This window comes from Apiospora kogelbergensis, assembly GCF_038363985.1.
Source record: "Apiospora kogelbergensis strain CBS 113332 chromosome Unknown utg000007l_segment0_segment0, whole genome shotgun sequence".
Classification (NCBI taxonomy): Eukaryota; Fungi; Ascomycota; class Sordariomycetes; order Amphisphaeriales; family Apiosporaceae; genus Apiospora; species Apiospora kogelbergensis.
In genome coordinates, this window is record NW_027117424.1 from 620,198 (window position 1) to 637,800 (window position 17,603).

Sequence of the window (17,603 nt, forward strand, 5' to 3'; positions counted from 1 at the left end):
GCAGCAGTGGGAGGGTGTGAGCGGCAACAAAGAGCCGTCACCAGATCCGCATTCCTGCCTGGATTTGCTTAGTTCATCAATAGAGCGGTATTCCCCAAATCATACAGGAGACAAGAAGAGCAGTCCTGCGAGGATACTCGCATTTTGTTGTATCTGGAAGAGTCTCAGGGTTGCTGTGGCTTTTCAGGGGCTTTCGGTCTTTTCCCTTCCGACCGACCCGGAGCCGTACCAATGATTGGCCGGAGCTGAGAACAGGAATTGTTTATTGCCATGTGCATTTATGCATGAGAGTCGTAGATAGATGACGAATATCCAGTATTAATAATATTGATGTTGACAATGCCGCCAAGATCGGACATGCAAGGATCCCGCGGGGTTGATGTCATCGCGAATTCTTATTGCCGTCGCACGTGCCCTCCCCGATTGGCTACAATTGTCGAACCACTGACTGGCTATCCCGGCCCCTTGACACTCAATTTAGTTGCCCCTGCAGTTCTTTCTCGTATCTTTCTATATATAATAAGCCAGGCCATGCAGCTATCCCTTCTCTACGACCTAGTTCAAAGTCTGGCTGCCTTCCTGATGGTCAACATGCGCGCTCAACTCGCCGCCGCCGGGCTGCTCGCCGCCACCTCCGCCACTGCCGCCGGCCCGTCGTCGTCGGCCGTTCCCTCGGGCGCCATGTCCCTGGGCGACATCCTGGGCCAGGCCGCGTCCCACGACAACCCGCTGTACAAGTACCCGACGCAGCTGACGCAGGGCATCATGCCCAAGGCCTTCCACAGCCACAACGACTACTGGCGCCCGCTCCCCTTCTGGAGCGCCCTGGCCGCCGGCGCCGTCAGCGTCGAGGCCGACGTCTGGCTCTACAACGACACCCTGCACGTCGGCCACGAGACGAGCGCCCTGACCAAGGAGCGTACCTTTGACGCCCTCTACGTCCAGCCCATCCTCGAGGTCCTGCGCCGCCAGAACCCCGAGAGCCCCTTCGTGACCGATGGCCCCACCCGGAACGGCGTCTTCGACACCGTCTCCGGACAGACCCTGTACGTTTCCATGAATTATCTCACGCAAACGTCACCCTGCTGACCCGCATGCCAACAGCTACCTCTGGGTGGATCTCAAGACGGACGGCGCCGCCACCTGGCCCTACGTCGTGAAAGCCCTGGCGCCCCTGCGCGACGCGGGGTACCTGACGACGTACGACGGCAAGACGGTGAAGGAGGCTCCCGTGACGGTCATCGGGACGGGCAACACGCCGCTGAGCCTGGTGCAGGGGGGTGTCGCCGCGGGACTACTTCTGGGACGGCCCGCTGCCGACGCTGGGCGGGGCGTTCAGCAACATCACCAAGGAGGTGACGCCGGTCGCCAGCACGGCCTTCACGGCGCAGTTCGGCGACGTCCGCGGCGCCCGCGGCCAGCTCAACGACACCCAGGCCGCCCTGCTCAAGAGCCAGGTCGAGACGGCCCACGCCAAGGGCATCAAGGTCCGCTACTGGGACCTGCCCTACTGGCCCATCGGCACCCGCAACGCCGTGTGGCGCACCCTCTGGGACGCCAAGGTCGATCTTCTCAACGTGGACGATCTGCAGGGTTGCGCTGACTTCTGGGAAACCCTCGGTTAATAGGGGAACGATACAAGTGGTTGTTTAGAGTCTGTCTTTCGGTATACATGCTTACTTCTCTTGTCGAGTGCTGGAATGACAGGAGAGAAAGTACATATATTGGATAGTATTTGCGAACCCTTGCGCGAGATATAGAACTCACCTCATTCGAGGCACGATCAATGATAATACATAATAACCACGAAGCATCTCCATCTCATGCCATACTGAATCAGTACAATAGACACGGGGCCAAAAACTTCGTCGGCCATAACCTCAACCGATGTTGGCAATGCGACAAACAGATATAATGAATTACTCTGGCGCATAAAAACTCAATGCGGTTCTCAGCTACTACCCATGTATCAGATATCACGTTGCGTATCACTAGTGATAGCTCTGGAATTCTTTCATGGCATCCACCCATTGCACTAAGCCTTAAGAAAGGGCAGCAGACGGGCCGCTTTTCGTCTAATTTAGGCTATGTATCTCTAGTCTACTGGACTTTCTAGCAGCTTTAAGTAATAAAATTTCCGTTTCTTGTCAACCATCCCGTCCGCTATCGATCATCAGTCATGCGTTCATCTTGACAAGGTATATCAGGGGTTGGAGTAGTTATACGAATGTCATGGGAATCTCGATTAGTCCTGATAAGACATGGAGTGGCAAATGTTTCACTAAATACTAGAATGATTGTCCATTTCGCAGTTTTGATACGAATGGTCGGCTTCTTCTTTGAGTGTTTTGCATTCGAATCATGGTTTCCAGTGTATTGCGATCAAACCATCCAACTCATCAATGTTTCTCAGGAGTAGGCCTCTGTGCTTTCTTCGCAAGACTCCCAAAACTCGCTTGCTATGCCTGTGCCCCCATCCTCCCGGCCAAGTGTGGCGTTCTGCAGGTCCCCCTTAAACTCGTTGAGATTCGACCCCATGGTATGACATAGCATCCATTAGTTTCGACCGTGATCTCTTCAGAGAGACCGGCATACAAAGCAGTCAAAGCAGCCAGCTGGGGCTTGTACATCAAAGGCCAGGCGAGGACACCTAGCCACGGGGTATGTCGGAAGAGATTCGTCGATGAGGCGCCTGGATTGTAGGCCGCGCTGACAAGACCCTTGGACGAGCCGAACCTTCTGGCGAACTCGGTTGCCAGGAACAGGTTTCCCGTCTTGGAATTGCAGTAGTTGCGGGCTTTATCCCGGGGGAGGGTTGCGCAGTTCGGGAATGATGATGCCTCCAGAAGGGGCCGACAGCTCCATGAACTGACTGCTGGCCCAGAGGACGCGGACGGAACCCGACCCCGGTACCGAGGACGCCACCCCAGCCTCGAGGAGCGGCATCAGTAGCTTCACCAGTAGGAATGGCCCCAGGCAGTTGACGGCCATTTGTAGTTCATGTCCTTGTTTGGAGACGGAGCCAACTGGCGGTTGCGAAACGCCTGCATTATTCCATACAACGTCGATCTTTGACTCCTTGGCGCTCAGATCTTGGACGGCAGTCTTGATGGTCGAGAGATCCTCCAGGTCCAGGTACAGAAAATCGATTCTGCCGCCATCGTGGTCCGGGGTGCTCTCCTGGATCGCTTTGATCGCCTGATTGGCCTTTTCCTCAGAGCGCCCAGCGATATACACATGACCTTTGTGTTGGTAGAGAGCCTTGGAGATCTCGAAGCCAATTCCGGAGTATCCCCCTGTAACCAAGAATACTTTGCCCTCTTGCTTTCCTACATCTCGCTCTGTGAAAACGGGCGTTGGAGGGAAGAACTGCGACCATTGAGCCCCCATACTGTTTGGGAGTACAAGAAAGTGAATATCAGAGATTCCATAAGCTGGAGTGAAATTGGATGATGAGGAGATAATGAACGACACTAAAATCTACGGCGTCCTGTTGGCTTACGCAGCTTACCAAGCAAGACACACCATGGTCGGTTAGTCTTCCTGTAAGGGGAGATGAGTCAGCAGGTGAAGCATGCAATGTATATCACACAGCATCAATAATGATTGGCTATTCGCTCTGTGCGACGAACCCCTTACTTACTACATTGGAATCGACCAACCAAATATGACTGGCTAATCAAATATTAGACATCGATAAGGCAACCGGGGCAACCAACTAGGTATTTGTAGCAAACGATTTCATCCGACGCCCTCCTTGGACTAACAAAGGACTCGATCCTTCAGGGTGCCCATCGCAGCGAACCGTTCATTCCAAAGACCCCTCGGAAACCTTCAAATCGATCACCATGGGCGACGTGGACAGCACATTACTTACAAGCTGGCCAACACTGCTCCTAGTCTTGGTCACGGTATGTAACGACCCCAAGCGAATGCAATGCAGGCCCTGACCATGAGCAGTACCCCCTCCTCCGTGCCTTGTACAACAGCCATCTCCACCCGCTGGCCAAGACCCCTGGCCCACGCAGCTGGGCATGCTCGCGGCTGCCGTTCGTCTGGTCTCTACTGAGAGGGACCATCGTCCACGACGTGGAACGCCTCCACCGTCGGCACGGGCCGATCCTGCGTATCGCGCCCGACGAGGTCACCTTTGCCTCCGACGGAGCCTGGCACGACATATTCATGCCGCGTCCGCACCACCAGCCCTTCTTGAAAGATCCCACCTGGTGGCGGACCCAGCCTCGCCAGCCCATGTCGCTGATCAGCGCCATCGCCCCGGACCAGCACGCGCGCATCCGGCGCGCTCTGGCTCCTGGGTTCACCCTGCGTGCGCTAAAGGCCCAGGAACCTATCCTGCATCTCTACGCCAACCTGTTCATCGACAGACTGCGCGATATCCTATCTGAGAAACCCGGCAGAGAAATGACACTGGACATTGGACCCTGGTTCAACTTCTTCACTTTCGACATATTTGGCGATCTTGGATTTGGCGAATCGTTCGACTGCCTGCAGAATTCTCAGTACCACCCCTGGATTCGACTCCTATTCTCCAGTGTCAAAGCCGCTTCGTTCATCGCTGCCGCCAAATTCTACCCGTGGCTAGCCTGGGTCCTCGTCAAGTGCATCCCCCCATCACTCAAGAAGATGTCAGCCGACCACTTCAATCAGATTGCGGATAAGGTAGACCGTCGCCTCAACTACGAACTGTCCCGCCCCGACATCATGTCTCATGTCATCGGCGCCAACGGCGAGAATAAAATGTCACGTGGCGAGATCAATGCAACTTTCATGGTACTGACGACGGCTGGGAGCGAGACCACTGCTACCGTCTTGACAGGCACTCTGAACTACCTCGTGAACAATCCGGACAAGCTTGCGATTCTTACGGCCGAGGTACGGGGTGCTTTTCAGACAGAACAAGACTTCACTCTGGAAAGGCTGAGAAAGCTTCCGTACCTCCAAGCTGCCATCTCGGAAGGTTTGCGATTGTGTCCACCTATCCCATGGGTTCTTCCGAGACTCGTGCCTCATGGTGGCGATACGGTCTGTGGGCAATGGTTTCCTGGAGGAGTAAGTACCAACCAACCCCCTTCGCCTCTCACCCTTGCTCACAGCAAGCAGACGCGAGTATCCATCCAAGCCTACTCCATCAACCGGGACCCCAAGTACTTCCACTCCCCTACCGAGTTCCAACCCGAGCGGTGGCTCCCAGAGGCCAGCACAGATCCCACCTCTCCTTTCCGTGGCGACAGAAGACAGGCTTTGCAAGCCTTCAGCATGGGACCGCGCTCCTGTATGGGGCAGTACTTGGCCTGGGCGGAAATGATGCTTGTCCTGGCCAGGCTTCTCTGGACATTCGATGTGCATGCCGTGGACGGACGGCGCGTGAGGTGGGAGGATCTTCGGACGTTCTTACTCGTGGAGAAGAAGCCGGTAGAGATACGGATGTGCCTGAAGCGGGCGGTGTCATTGTCATGAGTTGGTACTTTGGGCAGTGGAACAAATGCCAAGAGCTACACCAAGCCGAGAAGCGTCGGGATGTTCAAGAAGGTGTTTGATAACACAGCAATGGCCTAAATAAGAAGGGGAAAAGCCGTTGAGGTTCAAGCTGGGGAACTATACGGAGTAGTGGTAGGTCTTGGATTGAAAGAGGATTCACGTCATAGTATCGCACTCGATAAACACAATAGTTGCAATAATGAAGTCGAATCATCATACGAAACGACATGTAGATTTATAGATGTATATATAGTGTTCTGTCTGCTACGACCGCTGCGCCAGCGAAACCGCAAACTTGCTGCGCCGGCGAATCTTCTCGCCGTAGAAGGCGAGGACCCAGGGGACGACAGTCAGGGCCGTGGCGATGGCGCCGAGCAGCCCGCCCGCGGCGTCCTCGCCGAGGTTGGTGAACAGGGGCCCCACGACGAGGGGGAAGCAGCCGCCGAGGATGTTGCGGCAGAAGGACTGGGCCGCGAGCGCCGACGACGCGTAGTCGTGGTACGCGTCGGCCAGGTAGTTGAACGTGGCCAGGTACACGTAGTATATGCCCATGGTGGCCAGGCCGATGGCCACCGTCGGGCTCATCCAGTGGATCGACGGGTGCGACGTCAGGCCGAACAGGTACAGCCCCAGCGGCAGCAGGATGGAGCTGACGCAGATGAAGTAGAGCCGCGACTCGGGCGCCTCGACGGGGAAGCGGCGGCGCATGAAGGCCCAAAACCTCGAGGGGTCTTCTTCCTCTTCTCCTCCTGCTTCCCCCCTGGCCCCCTTGCGCTGCCACTTGGGATGGCGCAGGAGGTTTTCCTGGGTGACGCCGATGGTGGTGGCCAGGATGGACCCGACGATCATGGCGATGAAGACGTAGCCGGACTGCTCCGTGTTGAAGCCGTACTGCCGGGAAAAGACGAGCGGGATAGCGGCGAAGGTTAGGTAGAGCGTGGCCCAGGCGAACGAGACCCATAGCGAGAAGAAGAATACGACGGGCTCGGTGAAGAGGAGGTGGAACGGGCGGAGGAGCGACACCGACATCATCTGCACAATCGACGCGTGTTGCTCGTCCTCCTTGACGGCCCAGCGGACGCGCTGCAGCTGCGCGCCGCTCGGCGGTGCTTCGTAGGGAGCCACCATGGGCGGAGCCGCCAGCCCCTTCTCCTCCGCATCGCCCTGGGTGGGCTTCGTCGCCGCCGCGGGGTATCGTGGTGGGGGTTGACATACCGAGACGGTCCTGGACCGCCGGGTCGCCCTTGACCCAGACACCGAAACAGCCCCGAGACTCGAGCGACTCGTAGTACGCGTTGAGCTTGACGGCTTTCCTCCGCAACAAGACACAGCCCCGGCTCTCGTGGAAGAGCACGGCGATGAGAACGGCCAAGACAAAATCTAAGATCACCTGGTGCCAGAACACCCACTTCCAGCGGGCCGTGGGCCCCGCGACGACGGCGCCCTCGCCGCCCCAGCGGTGGACCATGACGCTGGCGCTGAGGGGCCCCGAGCCCGGTGCCGACGAGGACGGCGCCGCTGAAGAGGGCCATGGGGCGGTTGCGCTGGTCCTTGTGCCAGATGTCGGCGATGACGCCACCTACCATGGTGCTAAAGACGCTGCCGCCGACGCCGCAGAAAAAGCGCGAGACGAGCATGCCCCCAGCGAGGTGACGGCGCCGCACGCGGCCTGGAAGGCGACGTAGACGGCGCCAGACACGACGAAGACGGGGTAGCGGCCGTGCACCTCGGACAGCGGCGCCAGCACCATGGGCGCCAGCGCGAAGCCCGTCGTGAACAGCGTGATGCCCACCAGCACGGCGGTGCGCGAGCACCCGAACTCGGCCGCCATCAGGTCCGTCGGCGGCGAGTAGGCGCCCGCGGCGTAGGCCGTCAGCAGCGTGGCGACGCACGAGAGCAGCAGCATGACGTTTTTGCGCGACTCGGGCCAGAGGTGGGGGTCGGTGTACCGACTCAGGTCCGGCGCCGGGGGCAGCAGGAGGTCTGCTGCTGCTGCTGCTGCGGGCGTCGTGGCTGCTGTCGATCCATCAGAGTGGGATGGCGGCGCGGGTTTGGTGTTGATGGCGGGCAGCTCGGTGTCGAAGGTGAGATACAGCTTGACGATGGGCGAATCGACGCCCGGCGCTGCGTGGGCGCTTTGTTGGCCGTGGTGCGAAACAGGCTGGCCCGCATCGCCCCCCGGTCCATCAGTTCGCGCGCCGAGCTTTCTGGCGACACGTACTGGGATTGGGAGTCATTGATTGCATTACTGCCCGCCGTCTTCTCGGCATCATCGCCCTTTGCCCTGAGGTCGGCCTGGGGGAGAAGTTGACCTTCATCGAGTGATGTTAAGGAGCCGCCACGTTTTATGTCCACGGATTCCATATCATCTGACGACGAAGAGACGAACCGTCATTAGTTGACTGATCAATGTTGGGCGTGTCTTGGCGTTGGCAACTCGCAGGAAGATTGATCGATGCGTCCGGAAGGTGGGGGAAAGGGACGGACGCTGTTTGTGGTGAGAGAGGAAAGGAAATGAGTGCGTAATGGGAAGCGCAATCATCTCCGAGGACGTAAGCTGTCAGGGTAGAGGGAGGGGGCCGCTGGCCCCGGCGGTATGCGTGGAAAGAGCGGGATGATGCCCATAATATGTGATGTCCAGGCCACCAACCCATACGATCTCATGGTGGAGAATGCGAGATGGAGGAAGATAGGACAAGATTGGCTGTGAGATGAGCAGCAAGCCGGCGAAAGCCAAGATGGACAGCGGGCGGGTGTGGGCTGTCCTGCAGACTACTGGGCTGTCGCTGCGGGGAGCACGGAGAGCAGGGATATCATTCTCTTGCGGATGACTTGTCTTCTGACTTGTCGTACATGAGACTCTCGCAAAGGCAAAGGGGGAATAACTTTTCCTCAACGCGCTCTCGTTCCCGTCTTATTCCCAGCCACGCTAGATCCGTTCCGTTGCCTGGCCCGCGGGTGGCCCTGCCGATTTCCGCCGACGCCAATGACAGCATCGCATCCCTGTCAGCTACCCAGCCTGGAGTGATGCATAATTGACGGCTGACGGCTGACGGAAGACGGATCAACGGAATCCTTCTTCCAGCCGGGTGGCACCAGGACCATCTCGAACTGTATCTTCCCGCCATGATCGAAGTTGTACGTATTCGCTTGCCTGTCCTCCCCGGGCCAGGTGGCGTCTGAGTTGGAAGTGAGGGAGCGCGGGTTTAACCCAGTAACTTTTCTTTATACCCGGTAGACTTCACACCAAAAATAAAATAAAGCCCGATACTCCGATGACCGGCACGGCCACCAGCGACCAACTCTCCATCCGTGCGCGTCCCCACACGCACAAGCATCTTGGCCTACGCTTGGGAGATTCGCAGTCGATTGGGCACGCATTGTTTGCTGGGTCTGATATCCCGAACGACTGGTAAGACCTAGCTAGGCGGTGGGGAGTCAATAATGCAATAGACTGGGGCTAGCTCCTTGTGCTTACACGCGTCTTGGCAGCACATAGTTACACTATTCCTCCGAATAAGCGAAGTCGTGATATATGCCAAGCTCGGCATTCCTTTCTGGTGGTACCCCTGAGACGTGTCAAGACGAAAGCGAATTTGCGAGCAGACCCTGTGTCGAGTGTCGAGACGAAACTCAACAGGTGGGTAGGCCTTGCGTCGAGGAACAGAAGGCATATCAAGAAATGAGGAGCAAAGAAACAAAGGGCATGATCTAAAGTAGATCTCCCTGGACTCCTTGATCACTGCTCATATGCATGTAAATGCATGTAATTAAATGCACTCGCTTCATGCCGCATGACCCCCAACGAGCTCCCTAGCCCGGTCCAAGTCCAGATAGATCCAGTAAACATCCCACAACCACTCCGCCCCCAACGCCCGGAACGTGCCAATGCTCCCCGTATTGCTCTCCTCGATCCCCGCAAAAGCCAACGTCGTTTCGTCCTCCTGCCCCTCCTCTCTCGCCGCCGCCAGGGGCCCGCCCCGCGGCGGCTCGAACAGGCCCATGCCCAACAGCCGCGCCACGACCGCCTTGGCCAGCCCCCGCCGCCGGTACCCCGGGTCGACGTGCAGCGTGCGCACCGAGCCGTCGCCGGCCGCGAACGCGAACGCCACCGCCTTGCCCGGCCGCCCGTTCGCCCGCGGCGCGGCCTGCCGGATCGCCGCGCACCGAAGCTTCGCCAGCGTCGTCGCGCTGCGGATGATCTTGTTGACGGCCATGACGTCCGCGTAGTCGTCGGGGCCGATGGTGCTCCAGACCAGGCCCCCGGGCAGCTCAGTCTTCAGTGCCCCCTCGCCCTTGTTGTCGTTGTCGCCTTCTCGCTTCGCGGGCGGCGGCACGGGGAATACGTATTTGCCGTACGGGACGCTGGGGCTGTGGATGAGGCGTCCCGCGCCGCTGCTATGGTCGGCGCGCCCCAGGAGCGCGGCGACGGTGCTGTGCGTGTTTCCGAACAGACAGAAAGGGCTGCCGGGCGTGTGGCGGACGTTGGCCAAGAGCTCCGCAGGCGACTTGGCGCCCGTCGCGTCGCGCCACGTAACGGGGATGTGGGAGACGACGCCCAGGAGCTGCGAGGTGGCGACGTGCAGCACGTCTTCGGAAAAGGGGAGGCTGTCCCTCAGCGACCCGGGGAGCACGTCGGCCTTTTGCGGGCCTTTCTCGTGCGGCGCGGCGCCGTGGTACATCTCGAGCGACGAGAAGGGCCAGACCTCGGTGGCCGGGTGGCTGGCGCGGTCGACGACGAGCAGGGTCCAGACGTGCTCGGGACGCACGGCGGCGGCGGCGGCGGCCGGGTCCCTCTTGTCTTTCGCTCCGGAACAACCCTCGACGGGGCCCCCGAGCGGAAGCGGGGTGGTGATGACGAGCGTGCCCGGGCTCTTGGGGCCCAGCTGCAGTAGCCGCAGGACTGGCAGCGAGCGCGGCAGTCTTTGGGTCAGGAACGTTATCACGTCGACGGAGGTATAGGGGTTGCTGCCGCTACCGGCTCCGGCACTCGGCGCGGGCGACTCGAGCACGAAGCCGCCGTTGGGCTGGACCGCATAAACCTGTATTTCCTGCATGTTTACCAGAGCCCTTTTGCTTGGAGAAAAGGGACTATGTGCTTGTAGGTTTTGCACGAGTAGAAACGCGTTTTGCCATGAGTTGTCAGAGACTGTTGGTGACTCATGGATGCTCCCATAATCAATCGTCTTTCTTCGGACACCTTCCCGAAGTGGCGGGATCGGCGCCGTAAAAGCATTAGTGCGTAAAGTGGCCCCTTAATTGACTCCCTAGACTGCAATAATCGTGTATGTACAAAATAATGAACTTGAACCTCATGGAATATCGCAACCGCAAAAAGTTCAACTAGATTTGCATTTGATTAGTTTTGCAGATCGTCCCTACTTGATGTTAAGCGTGTTGGTGACAACGACAGGTTGGCTTTGTTCCCTAGTCTGATCCAGCTTCCCTTCTATCTAGCCCCTTAAACCTACGAGCTTCCCCTATTTAACACTCGGAGCGCGGAGACAGGGTAGGCTCGTATATTCCAGGCGAAAAGAAAATATCTCCTGAAGAGCCTGTTTGTATCGATGCTCCCATACATAGTAAATGCGACCAACAAAACGGGATACCTCACAATAATCTCCCAAACAATCCTTCATACCCCCTCGTTCCCCCTCATAGCCCCGCAAAGCCATACCCATCCGCCGCCGTGCTGCGTCTCCAAACCCCATCCCCTACAAACTCCGCGAACCGCCCGCCGACCCTCTCGACCAGCTCCGCATACGTCCCGCGCTCGACGACCCGCCCCTCGGCGCCGAGCACCAGGATCTGGTCCGCGACGCGCACCATGCGCCGACAATGCGTGACGACGACGACGGCCCGCGCGCCCCCGCCCAGCGCCACCAGATCCGGCAGGAGCAGCGGCGGCGTCCCGTACTCGTCCGCGAGGAGGCTGTTGTCGCCGTTGTGGGGATCGAGACTCGGCGCGAAGCTGGACCGCGCCGTCGAGTTCCGGTGGTGGTGGCTGCCGCTGCCGCTCTTCGCGAACCGCACCAGGCCGCGCCGCACCTCGGCCGCCGCCGGCGGGTCCAGCGCGCTCGTCGGCTCGTCGAGGACGAGGAGCGACGGGTTCCGCACGAGGGCGCGCGCGAGGCAGACGCGCTGCGTCTGGCCGCCGCTGAGCTCGATCCCGCCTCCGCCGCCGGCGCCGGCGCCGGCGACGCGCGTGTCGTAGCCGCGCGGCAGGCTGGCGATGAAGTCGTGGATGCCCGCCTCGGCGGCGGCGCGGTGCAGCGCCGCCTGGTTGGAGCGGAGCGGCGACCCTTCGACGACGCCGTACAGGATGTTGTCGCGCAGCGTGAGCTTCGCGAACAAGGCCGGGTGCTGGGGGACGTACGAGAGGAGCTGCTCGCGGCGGAGCCCTTCGAGATCGACCATGGTGAAGGGCGACAGGCCGCCCGCGAAGGATAGGGGGTGCCGGTACGGGCTGGGGCGGACGTTGCGGGCCGGGTGGATGGGGTCGGGCTCGTGGAGGCAGAGGAGGAGGTGGGCGAGCGTCGTCTTGCCGCAGCCCGAGGGGCCGACGATGGCCGTGATGGTGTTCGGTCGGATCTCCAGGTTGATGTTGCTCAAAGTGGGGATGAGAGGTGTAGGAGGCGAGGTCGTGCTGGTAAGCCCAGGCGACGACGTCAGTGACGGATACGTGAAAGAAAGCCCGTCCATTCGGATAGGGAAGGGCGAGGTAATGTGCTTGTTCCCAAACGACGAGCTCTTCTTCGTAGACGAAATGACCGTTTTGTTTCCATGCTGGCTGCTGCGACCTCCATCAGAGTGAACGGGCAGGTTGGCGTAGTGCAGCAGCCGCGACGCCGTAGCCTGAGCCGCCGTGATGGCGGGCACCGAGTTGAGGATGTGGCTCGCGGTGCTCAAGCCCATGACCAGCAAATTGACGACCTGGAGGGCGGCCGGTACGCTGATCTCGCGGTGCCCCGCCGCCGTCAGCAGCACGGTGGCGTAGTAGAAGACGAGCGCCATCATGAACCACAGGACGCTCTGCCAGCATGCGAAGAGCACGGCCATGAGCGCGGCCTTGCGGAGCCCGAGCCGCAGCGTCCTTGCAGCCGACTTCTCGAGCTCTTTCCCCAAGAAACGCTCCATCGTCAGCGCCTTGACCGTCCTGATCTTTGTGGCGGCTTCGACAAGGACGCCATGGGTCTGGAGTGCCGCCTCGTTGCAGCGGGCTTCGCATCTGCTCGAGATCCATGCGAAGCCCCGGGTTGCAGCCACCAGAACCGGCGCGGCGGCGAGAGTGACGAGGGCGAGCTTCCAGGAGAGGATAAGTGCCCACACGATACTGCCGGTGATCATGCATGCGACCACGAGCATCATGGGCACGAAGCGGCCGACGAGGTTGCGCATGTCTTCGGCGCCGCGGTCCATGCATGCAGCCACCCGGTGAGGCGAGTTTTGAGGTCTGGCATACCACGAGGGCGGCTGGGTCAAGATGCGCGACAGTGCCTTGTGGCGCAACGAATCGATCCATGCCTGTGCCGCGCAGTCGCAGAGGTGGTAGGCCAAGAAGGTGGCTAGCCCGCCAACAGAGGCTACCATGAAGAGAAGCAGCGTCCACTGCACCTCGTAATCATTCCGTTCTTTGGGTGAGTACAACACCACTAGTAGGTGTGCGAAGATAACCGAGAAAGTAGGAACTGAAGCTGCCACCAGAAGGGCATTCAAGATCCCTAAGATGAGAAGTATTCGGTATCTTAACCGCAGGTGAGGCCAGACTGTTTGGTAGATCGCCCAAAGTGGCAGCTGAGCGTCAATTGCATCATCTGACTGTGCAGCAAGATCCTTGGCCGATGTTTTGTCTTCAGCTGATGTCTTGGGGTCAACCGCGTTCACTTCGCTTGGTGCCAAGAGCCGGGCTAGGTTGGTGCCTGGACTCCGATTATCATGATGCTTCTCTTCCTGAACATCACGAGAGCTCAACTGGGAGGCTTGATTTTGTGAATGTGTAATCACGGGCTTCGTTTCATTGATATGGGCAAGCGCTGTATATGATGGTGCGAGGGGTGCACCATCTCGGGCGACGGAGGTGGCTTGGCCCCTTATTGCTGGGTAGTGCAGGTAACCAAAGGCCTGGCCTGTACTTGTCGGCGAGAAAATATTACTCTGAAGCCCCCCGATGGGCCAAAATACGGACGAGATGGGAGGACTGATGAGTTGACTCTGACCGCTTCTGGCTGACAGCGAACTGGCTTGACTGCTTGCAGATGCGTGTCTCCCTCCATGGAATTCATGGTTACTTTGCTCTCCAGCGTGGTTCACTTGACTATCAATGCATCCGTCCTCATCAGCGGAGCCCAATAGCTGCGTGAACAAGCCGTCCGCTAGCTCGAGGTCTCCCCGCGTTCCCTCCTGGACGACGCGGCCCTCATCGAGAACGTAGACGTAATCGTCGGCTTGTATCAAGCTCATGTCGTGTGTGATTATCATGGTCGCCAGATCGCGCCGCCATTGGCGTATGTTCTGCATGATCTGCATCTTTGTGGGCGGATCGAGGTTGCTGGTGACTTCGTCCAGTATGAGGTTAGGCGTATTGCGCACTCTTGCCCTTGCTACCGCGACTCTCTGCCTCTCACCCCCGCTCAGAGAATGGCCCCCGGGACCGACTCGAGTTTGGACTCCAAGAGGCAGCTTTTTGACCAAGGATCGCAATAAAGCCGTGTCGCACGCCTCTTTCACTTCGCGCGGTTTCACCATTGGTAAGTCGGCTCTGCGTTCCGTGGCCCACTCGATGTTGGTGCGTAGCGTCTGGTCGAAGAGGGCGGTGGACTGCTGAATAAGAGTGACCCATCTCCGGAGCTCGTCTACACAGTATCTCTGCATGCTGTATCCGTTCACGGTGATCACGCCGCTTTGGGGCTCGTGGAAGTTCACCATGAGGTTTCCAAGCGTACTCTTTCCAGAACCGCTACGTCCGACAATGAACGTGAAAGGGCGACGACCAAACGACAGCGACACGTTGCGAAGCACGGTATTTCGCGGGTTCGAAGGGTAAGCAAATGTGACCTAGACTTGATTAGTCGGGGGCATTCAAACAAATGTGTTTAATTTTGAAAACATACATTATTCAACTCAATATATGAGCACCCATAAAAGCCAGGGCATGGGCTCGTGTAATAAGTGACAGGCCTGGCGTCTTTCCTGGAATCCTTAGGAAATGTATGTAGCAATTGGCCTGCTAATATCCCCTTCGCAAGAACGAGGTACATAGGAATGCAGGACTCGATCGCCTGGAGCGCTCCGAACGTCGCATAGAATGTGGCCACCACGTTGCCGACACTGGCACCATCTTCGACGAGCACAGCACCGTAGAAGAAGCCCACGGCGAACAGCAGCTCCAGCCAGAACTTGACAAAGCCCATTTGGCACGTACTCGCTATAGACTGCGTAATGTAGCGGTCCCTGGAGCGCTTCGTGACGACCGAATGCTGCCATATCTCATGGTCTAGGCCGTTGAAAACTTTGACAACGTCGATCGCGGCGAGTGTCGACGCGACGTAGCTCGAAGCCGATGCTAATGCCGCATGCTGGGCGCGAATCGCCGGCTCGATCTCTCGGCTGAGGAGGCCGAGGACGACGAGGGCCACGGGAACAGTAGAGAGGAGGACCAGAGTCAGTTTCCAAGAGAAGTATAAGGCGACGCCGAGACTTGCGACGGAGGCAATGATATCAACTGCGAGATTTCCTAGAGCCACGGATGATGCTGCTTGAAGATCTCGAATCTGCCTAGATTGGAAAAAAAACGAATTGATTGATTAGCTGCAATCCATCAAGAGGAGAAAAAAGGCCGAGTAGAGACTTACGAATACAAAGCCGACAAAAGAGTAGGAATACTTTCGGCCTGCCCATCGAACCAAGACACGTCCTTTGAAAGTAACCGTTCAAATGTCCTGGCCCGTACATTTCGAGCTTGAAGTTCGCCATGTGCAACCCAGGCGAGAAGAAGGACGAAGTTGGCTACCCATGCGACGCCGCCTGCGAGTGCGAGGATGGTACACCATCTGGACACCCGCGATAGCACAGTCTCCGCTGTGAGTTTCCCGTTTCCGAAGTCTGCGATGATGGGGAAGATCTCGCCCAGGAAGACAGCCAGGGACGTCTTGAGGACACCGACCACCAACGACGCGCACAAGCCAGCGGCCAAGGCGGTGCGGCCTTTACGGTCTGTGAAGGCGAAGAGGTGTTTTGCTGATGTTATTGTTGTGTCCGTATTTTTCGCGGGATGGACCCTCTGAGATGCGCGATCGCCGGCCTGTGCTGGCCTATTTGTCATTTCATCCCGATGTAACTCGAACATGCTGAAATTATTGTTACATTGGTGATGTTCTGGGCTTGAGATCTCGCTTGCTTGTTGCGCCAACTTCCGAGAGGAACTCTAAAAAGTGTGGTTATAAATAGGTGATGTGGGAAAATGGCTTGATGCTGGAAGTTCGGTAGATCTAACCAAGCAGTGGGCGTTTGCCAAATTGACAAGATCGATCAAGCAAACATTCCCTGAAGCATCAGTGAACTTGAGATGTGTATGAACTGAATGAATGGTAAATAGCACAACTGGGTAGGAAGATGGGGTACATGCACTTGATCTAAACAACCAGAAGAGCTCACACTTCTGACACCGAAAGCTGTTAAGTTAGAAGCAGAGTTACAAAGCACTTTTAGGAGAATGATTGGCAAAAAGACAATCCCAAGTTGACCATTTCTTGGGGGATGCGCCAATCCAAGGCTCCATGTACCGAATTTCATTCCATATTGTTGACGAATGGCTGTAAATTCAAGCGCAAGCCAGATGCGCGGATATCAGATCTTGTCGAATATCACCATTACCCTCTCCCCATCGCTACTGTCACTACCCCGGAGTTTTGTTTCTTTCTTTCTTCTAGATGTTTTATGACGAAGCCTTCTTCTGTGCCTCCTCGTAGATCCAGTCGTTCAGGCCCTTCTTGTTGCGGGCGATCTCAACGGCGTAGAACTGCATGCGGGGCACGAAGATGGTGCCCTCCTGGGTGTAGTCGGTCTTGGGGTCGGCGCGGACCATGGTGCCGAAGTTGTAGTCGTCGATCTTCTTCTCGTACTGCATCATGAAGTCGCGCCAGCGCTGCTTGCCCTCCTTGCTCTTCATCTTGTCCTCGTCGATGGGCTCGGCCGGGTCGAACTCGGGGAAGTCCTTGACCAGGTGCTCGTAGATCTCGTTGTCCATCTTGGTCAGCCGCAGCTGCGACCCCTTGATCTTCTCCAGGATCGACCAGTACGTGCCCATGTGTTGCACCACCTTGACGGCGAACTGCTTCTCCATCTACGACGCGCATTATGTATGGTTAGCGCTGGTTTTCAGAGTTTCGGAGCCTTGGTATGCCTCTCTTCCGAGCGCCTGCCTTGAGTACTCACATCTTCGAGGTTCTGGGCCTCAGAGGCATCGAAGTTGCCCGGCACCCTCTGGGGCGCGGATCCGCTCAGCAGTTGATCCATTTTGATGTGAATGTTTTTGCGTATCGTAGAGGAAGGGTTGCCGCAAAATCAGAAGTGAGTTCTCTTGGGTTGGGCGTCGGAAAATGGCTGCGACGGGATTGTCTAATGCGATGGAATGAGGTTGGATTTTGCGATGACGATATTGGTGGTGAAGTGGGATGTCAAACTTGGAATTATTTCCAAGCCCCGCGATTTGTGGCGCGAGCTTGCAAGCCTCGTTTTTGGGCTAGAGGGGCGGAGGACCAGCCAGGACCAGCCAGGACCAGCCAGAACCCACTGGATGCACGTGGCTTAGCTGAAAAACACCTGAAGAAGCGCGCTTGGATGGGACCCGGAATAAAAAGATAGCCGCTAACCGTTAATCAGGTCCCTTAATTGAGAGGTTACATTCCACAGTTGCTCCGTGTCATGTCCCCTTTCCCATTCATCGTCGCTATACGAGAATGGAGGACCGTGACGCCGAGACCCATCATCATAGATGCGATTCACATGTCTACGGGGAAACAGCAAAGGACACCTGCCTGACTGCTGGATGGGAAAGTCGCGTAGGGGTTTCGCTTACCTGTGACGAGCATCTCGCAATTCAGGAC

The 17,603-nt window shown here is 57.8% G+C and overlaps 7 protein-coding genes across 7 annotated transcripts; 2 read left to right on the forward strand and 5 right to left on the reverse strand.

Annotated features, from left to right (window-relative positions):
• Window positions 1–591: 591 nt before the first annotated feature.
• PG998_010530 (uncharacterized protein) lies at window positions 592–1,625 on the forward strand (the record flags this gene model as incomplete). Its single annotated transcript, XM_066877346.1, has 3 exons — window positions 592–1,046; window positions 1,105–1,200; window positions 1,277–1,625. The coding sequence occupies 3 exons, from the start codon at window positions 592–594 to the stop codon at window positions 1,623–1,625; spliced, it is 900 nt and encodes a 299-aa protein (XP_066726400.1).
• A 1,174-nt stretch (window positions 1,626–2,799) lies between these two features.
• Window positions 2,800–3,390, reverse strand: PG998_010531 (short-chain dehydrogenase; the record flags this gene model as incomplete). Its single annotated transcript, XM_066877347.1, has 1 exon — window positions 2,800–3,390. One exon carries the CDS (start codon window positions 3,388–3,390, stop codon window positions 2,800–2,802), a length of 591 nt encoding a protein of 196 aa, XP_066726401.1.
• Window positions 3,391–3,848: 458 nt separating this feature from the next.
• PG998_010532 (cytochrome P450) lies at window positions 3,849–5,478 on the forward strand (the record flags this gene model as incomplete). Its single annotated transcript, XM_066877348.1, has 3 exons — window positions 3,849–3,911; window positions 3,961–5,070; window positions 5,122–5,478. The coding sequence occupies 3 exons, from the start codon at window positions 3,849–3,851 to the stop codon at window positions 5,476–5,478; spliced, it is 1,530 nt and encodes a 509-aa protein (XP_066726402.1).
• A 285-nt stretch (window positions 5,479–5,763) lies between these two features.
• PG998_010533 (major facilitator superfamily transporter) lies at window positions 5,764–7,863 on the reverse strand (the record flags this gene model as incomplete). The annotated part of the gene is given in 4 exon segments (XM_066877349.1): window positions 5,764–6,663; window positions 6,731–7,043; window positions 7,083–7,706; window positions 7,721–7,863. 4 exon segments carry the CDS (start codon window positions 7,861–7,863, stop codon window positions 5,764–5,766), a joined length of 1,980 nt encoding a protein of 659 aa, XP_066726403.1.
• Window positions 7,864–9,284: 1,421 nt separating this feature from the next.
• On the reverse strand, window positions 9,285–10,556 carry PG998_010534 (uncharacterized protein; the record flags this gene model as incomplete). The annotated part of the gene is made up of 1 exon (XM_066877350.1): window positions 9,285–10,556. One exon carries the CDS (start codon window positions 10,554–10,556, stop codon window positions 9,285–9,287), a length of 1,272 nt encoding a protein of 423 aa, XP_066726404.1.
• A 598-nt stretch (window positions 10,557–11,154) lies between these two features.
• PG998_010535 (P-loop containing nucleoside triphosphate hydrolase protein) lies at window positions 11,155–15,844 on the reverse strand (the record flags this gene model as incomplete). Its single annotated transcript, XM_066877351.1, has 3 exons — window positions 11,155–14,553; window positions 14,610–15,273; window positions 15,351–15,844. 3 exons carry the CDS (start codon window positions 15,842–15,844, stop codon window positions 11,155–11,157), a joined length of 4,557 nt encoding a protein of 1,518 aa, XP_066726405.1.
• Window positions 15,845–16,432: 588 nt separating this feature from the next.
• On the reverse strand, window positions 16,433–17,013 carry PG998_010536 (uncharacterized protein; the record flags this gene model as incomplete). The annotated part of the gene is made up of 2 exons (XM_066877352.1): window positions 16,433–16,840; window positions 16,933–17,013. The coding sequence occupies 2 exons, from the start codon at window positions 17,011–17,013 to the stop codon at window positions 16,433–16,435; spliced, it is 489 nt and encodes a 162-aa protein (XP_066726406.1).
• Between the last annotated feature and the right edge of the window lie 590 nt (window positions 17,014–17,603).